This window comes from Hippocampus comes, unplaced genomic scaffold, assembly GCF_001891065.2.
Source record: "Hippocampus comes isolate QL1 unplaced genomic scaffold, H_comes_QL1_v1.1 scaffold261, whole genome shotgun sequence".
NCBI lineage: Eukaryota > Metazoa > Chordata > Actinopteri > Syngnathiformes > Syngnathidae > Hippocampus > Hippocampus comes.
In genome coordinates, this window is record NW_017805824.1 from 3809472 (window position 1) to 3818683 (window position 9212).

At 45.0% G+C, this 9212-nt stretch overlaps 1 protein-coding gene across 5 annotated transcripts in view; it reads right to left on the reverse strand.

The window, feature by feature from the left end:
- Positions 1 to 2531: 2531 nt before the first annotated feature.
- Positions 2532 to 9212, reverse strand: part of sema6d (semaphorin 6D) — a 22745-nt gene continuing 16064 nt past the window's right edge. For 2 of the 5 annotated variants that reach the window (XM_019886884.1, XM_019886885.1), the window contains exons 15-20: positions 9105 to 9182; positions 8965 to 9023; positions 8360 to 8416; positions 7735 to 7917; positions 6677 to 6918; positions 2532 to 6016 (exon numbers count right to left, since the gene is read on the reverse strand). In XM_019886884.1, the coding sequence (XP_019742443.1) occupies positions 4892 to 6016; positions 6677 to 6918; positions 7735 to 7917; positions 8360 to 8416; positions 8965 to 9023; positions 9105 to 9182 (1744 nt within the window). In that variant the 3' untranslated portion in view covers positions 2532 to 4891. The remainder of the gene's footprint in view (positions 6017 to 6676; positions 6919 to 7734; positions 7918 to 8359; positions 8417 to 8964; positions 9024 to 9104; positions 9183 to 9212) is intronic. The other 3 variants (XM_019886886.1, XM_019886887.1, XM_019886888.1) reach the window with 3 other exon arrangements.

Consider the following 9212-nt stretch of genomic DNA (forward strand, 5'->3'; position numbering starts at 1 on the left):
TGTGTGTGTGTGTGTGTGTGTGTGTGTGTGTGTGTGTGTGTGTGTGTGTGTGTGTGTCAGAGAGAGCGAGAGCGAGAGAGAGAGAGGTGGGGTTGCTAGGATGTGTGCACATGCGGCCCGCTGAAAGCAAATGAAGGAGCACTTGTGTCAGCATTCGAGCGAGAACGATGAGCCAAAAGCGACAACGCCACCCTTTTCTTTCTGATTAGTGAGAGCACACCCCTTTCTTTTCCGTGTATTTGACCTAACACACACAGCTCATGCGATAGTGGTTGGGATATGACAGCGAAGGTGGATAAGAAGGGGCCAAGAATGTTTCAAATCCCAATTATAGCGACCAAAATGATTCAGATGTACAATAAAAAGCAAGAATGGGTTGGCTGGAATCTGATTTTAAGTGTTTGAAATGTTCCGTTGTCCCCTGCGACAGTCTGCCGGCCAGTTCGGGGTATAGTCTGGCGTCCGCCCAAAGTCAGCTGGGATAGGTTCCAGTACCCCATCGACCCATCCCCTGCAACCCTGTTCTGGATAAGCAGTGTTGAAAATGGATGGATGTGTTCCGTTACAATTATATGCAGTAGCACTGCTGTGAATAGCAAATTCACCTCGTAGTTAGCACCCTAAAAAAGGTTTAACATTGCTTCTAGATGCCACACGATGGTGGCAAAACGCAATTTTAGTCCAAATGAAGCATTTCGCCTCACCACAACAAAGTTCAAAAATGTTTCATGAAGGCACAACAACACAGCAACATTTTTTCAGCGAACAATGGAGGATATGTTCCAAGACGTTATCTGCAAATAGATAAATTCATGAATGCCGACCTTGTGGGGGTTCACTGCATACAGTGTTGCGAATATTATGCTCATTTTCCATTACAGCAAGTTGGCTGCCATAAGGACATCTCTCAACTGACAGCTGCCTTCTTTGTTGTGTGAAGTTAGAAAAAGTAAGCCGGAAGCCATTTTATTCTGATCACACGAATGCCTCTTTGCTAACATACCATGTTGCAAAAACCAGATGCGCTGTCATAATTAATAGCTTACCTCTGCCTTTTGTGTGCTGTGAATTAAAACAACAAGAATTCAAATACAAACTGGACTCACTTGCTATGACTATTAGAGCATATTTGAGAGGCACCAGCTTGTACACTTTGATCGATACATGGACCTGCACCAAGACATACTGGGGTTTTCCTTGCTCTGAGCTCCATCCACTAACATTTCAATTTTACAAAATGTTTTTTGCGTAATTTTGCCCACAAAAACATAGCTTCTTATAACAATTAGATTCTTTCACGTACGGTATGTGTTGTTGCAATTTACACGTGTCCATCAGCAGATTTTGAAAATGTATGGTATTTACTTGGCGGCTCGGTGACCAGTGGTTAGGGCGTTGACCTCACAGTGCGGAGGTACCGGGTTCAATTCCAGCTCCGGCCTCCCTGTGTGGAGTTTGCATGTTCTCCCTGGGCCTGCGTGGGTTTTCACCGGGTACTCCGGTTTCCTCCCACATTCCAAAAAACATGCATGGCAGGCTGACTGAACACTCTAAATCAGGGGTGGGCACAACACTTGATTCAAATGAATCGAAACTGTCCCTAGGTGTGAGTGTGAGCGCGGATGGTTGTTCGTCTGTGTGTGCCCTGCAATTGGCTGGCAACCGGTTCAGGGTGTCACCCGCCTACTGCCCGAAGACGGCTGGGATAGGCTCCAGCGACCCTTGTGAGGATAAGCGGATTGGAAAATGAATGAATGAATGAACGTACTTACTTGAAATATATAGGACCTGTGGATGTTTTTTCAACAGTAGAGTTTGGTCTCAGAAACAGAGGAGGCACAGCGGGAGTTTTGTTTGTATCGAAGCATTTATTGTATTTTTGTGTGGTGTTTTATATTTATTATGGACAAGACTCTTTACGCCATTGCTGTATTTTGTGCTTTAGAAATAAGTTTGAGTCGGGGACTGTATATTGTCGAACATATCTTTACAGGAGCAGAGCATATGATGGTTATCACTTCCAACCGAATTACCCACACTGAAACACTTGAGATTTTCATTCCGTTATCACCCCTTTCTCCTTTGTTGTCAACATCTTATCTGTCCCCAGCTGTACTTTCACGTCGTATCGTTTTCTGGATGTTTATTTAAATGTATGCATGTGCTGGTGTGTATGCATTCCTCCACAGCTCATTAGTGGCTTAGATCTTTTGCTCTGAGCGGTAGTTAGTCCAGATGTTTGGTATCTGCAGGAACATTCTATTTTGGAAACTTTCCCACATGCTTTCTGGTGTGGTTGAGTCTGCGCTTGCCCCGAACTTCAAAACAACCCTGCTCTAAAAATAGTCTGAAGCGAGTCGTAATCATTCTAAGGACTCTTGATGGCTCTGATGGGGCAATGTGCATTCAGGACATACATCAAGCACTCTTGTAACAACCTGCATATAGAAGCTGAAGCCCCAAGCTCAGAACTTTGAGGCGGTAGTTCTAACCGATCAAACCAAAAATTAACAAACCACTTCTACAATGTATTTCTGTGCAGTAATGTTTTATTTCAACTATACATGCCGTGTTAAAAAAAAAAAAAAATCAACAAAAAATATGAAACAAAGACCATTACTATTTACACTTTCACAGTACATCTTTAAAACATTATCTACACGCTCAAATACTCTGGAGATCCAATATATACACCTGGCTTTGCATCGCCATGTTGCACAGCATTTAACTCTAAATGGCATGACCAAAACCGTTTTTTTTTCCTGCACATAAAAAGAGCTTAAAATGAATTTTAAAGGCTTCAATTTAGATTGCAACTGAAGAAGGAATTCATATTGCAATGTACAAGGCAGTTAAGCAGTGTATGTTGAATGGATGTCAGGTTGCAGGTGAAAAAAAACAAAAGAGCCCAAATACTGCTTAGCTGACAAGCAGGAATGAAGTCTTTACATACAATCATTACTTGTAAACAAAATGTGGCTTTGGGCTAAAGAGGCAGCTGATATTTAGGTTAGGTGTCACTCATGTAGATTGTGAAATTAAATCATTCCTAAAGTTGTCCTTGCTGACCAATAAAAACTCAACTGAATTTGATTCGAATGGTTAACGGCTTTCGCTTGACCACCATTTTTAATACACTGGCCGCAGGCAGGATGTGCTGAATTGAGCCGACTGGTCCACAGTGCAAGGTCTGAACAGCGTACATCCCACTGTCAAAAATACATTCACTGCATGGCACCTCTGTGTGGTGGATTAATACATCGTCAACACCCACAATGCCCATCCTTTAAAACGTTTGCGTAGGACCCGGTCACAAGTGGACTGTCGGTCACTTATGACTAGGTAGTTCATTTTCGACACGTTTTGGCCTATGAAATGATTTATATGGTAAATGACAATTACATACTAACAACTATTGACATTGCCAATAATATACTGTACTGTGGTCGATAATTCCGAGAATAAGGCACAAAATGCACAGATTCATGTTCGCTTGCCTAAAAATATGCTTATTCCTTATTTATAGGATTTAAGTACTGTATATACACAAACTTGTCATTCCCAGCATGACTTATCTGGACACATTGGTAAATGTTGTGTTGATTGTACACTGGCCACTCACAGGGAAGCTGTATTGTTAATACGGGCATTGGAACCAACACTGAAGGTAAAATGAGCTTTTAAAGTCATGTATTATTTCAAGGTCAGTCTAATAATGTAACCAACATTGTGGTTGTCGGAGAAAGAAATGTTTCGTTTCACTATTGAAGAAAATGCCCCAATTCACACGCAACACGGCTCATCTGTGTTCTGAAGTCCTTTGAATGAGAAATATGCATTCTTGCTACATAAAGAAAACGTTTCTGCAGTACGATTCCAATAAGTCGAGGTTAGTATTCGGGTAATTGATCAGTCTGACGGTGCGTTTGGTTTTTGAAATGGTGCCTATCGGCTACTCTTTGAAGGAAAACAAAAGATGTGCATACCCATCTTAGGGTCATCCCACTCTGGTACAGCACTATATGCATCAAACACACACAGCTATGTCTAAAAACAATAGCAGCAAATGTATTGAGGATATCCCAGTGAGTTAAGAGTCCCTGTCCGAGTAGACAACCCAGTGTGACCATTTTAAAAGTAGCTCAAAACCTTATCACCTAAAAAAAAAAAAAAACACAAAAATGGTTGAGGCTTAGTTTAAAATTAGGTCAGAGAAGACCAAAGCAACACATTTCAGCGAGACAGTGACCTAGGTCTTAAGATGGATTTTAAGGTGCATCGTCTTAATGGCACCGCTCTTGACGTGTGAAGGCTTAACACGTGTTCGGGCCTTCATTCCCATCGGCCCACACAGATGCAAACATACATGACCAAAACACACGTCATCATTTACACTCTTGTGTTGTTTACGAATATTAGGTTGACTGCTGCCTTGCATAAAGGACAGCCGACAGCTCTGTTGCGTTCACATTAGTGGGAAGACAGTGCTCAAAGGCAGTGAAAAATGAGACCCATTCTTCAAGTATTCCACTGTTTCCAACCTGGTACCTCACACACAGACAGACACTGTGGTGTCATTGGTATCCTAATCCGTGTACCTAACTTGTGAAAACGGGTGACACCAAAGCACCGATGTCCACCGTATGACGAGCAGGATGGAAATGAAAATGAAAAACATCGGAGGAATATCTTTGGCCGCACGTGTGATTTTTTTTTTCCCTTTTAACTGAAGTGTGAGTGCATATCACTTAAAGGGGAACACACCTCAGGTTGATACACACACACACACACACACACACACTGGGGGTCAACCCACTCCGTAGCCGGGCCGTCCGGGCTCAAAGCTATAACTGTCAAGGCAGAGAGCTCACGCCATCGTGTTGGTGCTCTTCTAATAGCTGTACTTATTGACCACTCGCATCTGTGGAGTCTGTGGTGAAAAGCCATTAGGTTTCGGGGGCACATCTGGCTTTAGGGATGGGGTCCTTTTAAGTCCTGTACGAGGGAGTGAGCCATGCCCACTGTAGCTGCTTTGCCGGGATAAAGAGGGAGGGTTGGGCGAGTGCATTCCGCCCCCCATCATTCCAACATGGGAATCTAGTCTGGAGGGGGGCGTCGGGGGCATATATCCCCCTCTGTTCATACTGTGCTGGCGAGACACAGATACCCCCATAGTCACCCCGTTGGTTGAAGTGGACAAGGAGTGCCTGTGAGAAGCACTCCTTTGGAGTTGGTAGCCCCCTCTGGGTCTCTCCAAGGTTCCCCCCATGCTCAGGCTGCCCGTTGGCGTGGTGGGACTGCTGGACAAGGGGACGTCCACCCGCTTGGTGGGGCTATGCCTCGGCAGGGAGGAGGAAGGAGAGTATAAGGAGGCCTCGCGACTTGGCACCCTCGGGGGTAGTTCTGTCAGTTCCTCCATGGGCTCCAATGTGAGGTGTTGTCGAGAGCGGGGCCCCGATGCCTCGTGAAGAATGGCCTTAGGGTTGGCCACAGAGTCATTGAGATGTTTTAAAAGGTCGTTTAGTGTATTCCTCGCGTCCACCGACCGCTTCTGGTCTTTCCTGCTTCCTTTAGTTTCTGGATTCTTCAGCTTCTTCTCAGAAGAATGTGGCAGAGTATCATCTCCGCTGTCGAGATATGGGTGGTCATGTGTGGCATTGGGCAGGACGACGGCACTGGGGATGTGGGAGTGACCCAGGGCCAGGTGAGGATGGTGGGAGTTGGATTTAGGAGGACCAGGTGAAGGAAGGAGAAACTGAGAACTCTTGGCCGCCGAATTGGATTCCTTGCGGGAGCCACTGATCTTCCTGTGATCCCTCTCCCACTGGTTTTTGATGGGCTGCAGGCCTTTCTGCTGAAGGACAGGAGTGGACTCGGGTGTTGGGAGAGCAGCCAACTCAGGGGGCGGACAACCGTCCCGCAGGATCATGGTCTTGGTGTCGCCGTTGGGTGTTTTCAGGTCTTTACTCAACAGGTTGGTGTACAGCTTAGGAGAATCCACATTGGTCTGGTACTCCTGTGGACAAAAAGACAGATGGCTACACTGTTCACTGAGACACCTCAGCTCCTCTAGGCACTAATATTAGTTGTTGTTGGCGGCAAAGGATAAAGAATATAAAACTCAGTACTGTTATCAACTGTCTAAATGTGTCACTGCGCCATTTATGTTCATTCATTTGCTTAAAAGGTTGGTAGCTCCACAACGTACTGTAGGTTTGGTATCAAATGCAATCAAATTTAGTGTAATTGCTTATGTCACGAGTACAGAGCAACAAAATTCACTGAACCATTACAACCCGTCCAAGAGACATAAGAAACAATGACCAAAAGAGGGAGAATGAACGCAGAGGCTGACCGATCGGTATTTATCATCCTCACTAACCTAATAGCCTGAAAGTAAAGTGATGTGGCTCGTTTTATGTTTAATTTGACAGTAAACTTCAACGTGGAGTGGCAATAAACAGCTTGAATGCGGTTTTTTTTTTTTTGGGGGTGTTCCCTATTTTCCCAAGTGCTGTCTGTTGTGACGTTACTTGAGTTCACTGCCCCTATACGTCACTCATATCTCAAGTCAGCACTCACAAGTTCATCCGGAAGTCAGCTTGTATCTCGAAAAACCCTCAAGTCATGTAATTCATATCTTCAGGCAGCGCTTTATCTAAAGGGTTGGATGTACCTTTACAGGACTGTCGAAGAGGCCGTTGAGCTTGACGAAGCTTCCAGCAGAGTCCGAGCAGGATGGAGCAGATTCCGCATCCTTGTGGACACGCCGTTGCTTTCGCATGAATGATTCCCGATTGCAGAAGACAATCAGGCCGGCAAGTAAGGCGCCCATGAGAAAAGCACCAAACACGCAGGTGATCAAGATGTTCATGTGGACCATCTGGCTGGCTTCACTTGCTTGGATATCCCACACACCTACAAACAAACAATAAGGACGGGTTAACCTCCTGCTGCGATATGTCGAGTGGTCAGTGAAGCATTCTCCTCCCCCACTTCACCAGCAGACATGTGCATGTTTGTGCTCCAACACAACCGTGCATGAGTTTCTTCTCTCAGATCTCCCCTCAAACAGTGTACCCAGTCGTTTGCATATAGATCATATGAAGAAGAGGTGATTAGGCATCCATGTACATTACACCATCCATAGTGGAGATTTGTTAATTCAAGAAAGGATTGGTTTCCTGGATCCATGCGCCCCACAGGGTTAGATCATCTGACAGCTGAATTAATGTTTTCGACCAAGAAATCAATCAGCAGGAAGTTGGTCAAAGGAGCAATAGGATGTTTTTGTTTCACTGGCTGAAATAGTCGATGCTCTACAGGAGGTTTGTTAGTAACCACAGACATTGAAAGTTAGTTCACCCACTGTGCGGCCACCGTCGGGTTGTGGCCACCATCGGGTAGCGGCAGTGCAGGCCCAGTCTATCATCTACCAGCCAGGGTAAACTATTACTGGAAATAATGTTAGCTTGTCTATTCTGCAAATAAAATCAATGTAAGATTGAAAAAAAAAAAGATCATGAAAGGATCATAAAAGAAGAAAAGCTTGGGAAAATAGTGAATTATAGAGTGAAAGAAAATGAAACATAAACGTAGCACTCCAATCTATTCTAGATAGCTGCCACGGTGTGGATGTGAAGTGTTTGCACATGTGAGCCACGGCGTGCATTGTCAGTGGCCGGCAGCTATCAGATCAATGCAGCATGCTGGCTGGCTCCCTGCGGGCCTTACCCTCTTGCCCCCCTGGGAGAGAGTCTAAAGAATGAGAGGTGGCTGGGTCATCCTGCAGCACAAAGCCTGAGCCGTAGAGCTCTGGACGGGGCCCAGAGCTGGGGCTCTGAGTGGGAATGAGTACTGGGGGAGGTATGGGCCCACTGGGCGGGACAGTGACTGGTGCTGATGAAAACTCCATGTCTGTGGTGACAAACAAATTGTTAACAAATGGTTTGTAAAGCATACTGTCATCATCCCGGTTAGTAGGCATGGGCGATGGGAATTTGAAAAGTTAGTTGGAGTAAATCATGATTCGGCTTTGACATTTTTGTTCCAAACACTGGAGAGGGACAAAAGAGAGGATACAGAGTTTCAAAGAGGAGCTGGTTCAGAACAGTACGGATGCTTTGGTGGGTGAGCATGCCAGGGGAAGTGAACGGGACAGGGCGTGATGAGTGAGAAGTGAGGCAGTCATGTGACCTGGCAAATGGGTTTTGTTTGTGACAGTTAAAAATGAAGCAGGTGGCATTCACGGGGGGCGTTTCGCTAGTAAAACATGACAATGAATGAGTGGTGCCAAGACAGGGCTAGAGATGCTAAACTCAAGGGAAAGTAAACCATTTGAGTAAAAGATCAAACTAACCAGAGGTAGGGTCACCAAATGATTTGTAATCTGGCGCTGAAGTAGTGCCCAAAAATGCTAAAAGAATTCAAAAGCACAATACATTATTATCAGGGAATTCAGAAGTTTCAAATAATACCCCTTTGAGTGCGCCTGAATAAAATATACAAAGCACTCACTGAGTTCATTATCTTTCTCAAGTAGGTCCTCTGGTTCTGATCAATACTGAGGTTCAGCTTGGGTCATGGTCAGTTGGTACATTTGGCAAGGCAGATATTTCAAAAGAAAAGCAGTAATGGCCACCGCTTATTAGAACTAAGGCCTCCACCATTTGCACCATCTCAGCATGACCCTTGAATGTATAGGTCCATGTTTGCAGCATTAGTTACAAGTAGCCATGTACTCGCTGTATGCAGACGTGTCTGTTAATACCAAACGCAGACTTACAAGTATGTAGGGACAAGTTACTGGTATGAATACTGGTGTGAGTGTGCAGATGAGTATGTATTGTTTGCTCAGGCGTGTGTGTGCGTGTGTGCGCGCACGTGTGTGGGTGTGCGTGCATGTGGACGTCAGCGTATGATTGTGTCAGAGGATAGATGAAGTGATATGAAGATGACTCTTACCCTGACAGTCTCCCAGGTGGCCAGTGTTTCCTAATTCAATATCCTGCTCATAGCCCGTCCTGAAAACGAGACAAATGAGAATTTCTATCATCTCGACTTTAATTAAGACATCTTGTGATAAATCTGGAGCATGAACTCACAAAAGACCGGTCTCTATCCTCTCACAGGCTCCTTGTGGTCTCCATCCACAATAGGGATCACGTAATGCAATGCAAGACCTAGTCCAACACACACACACACACACACAC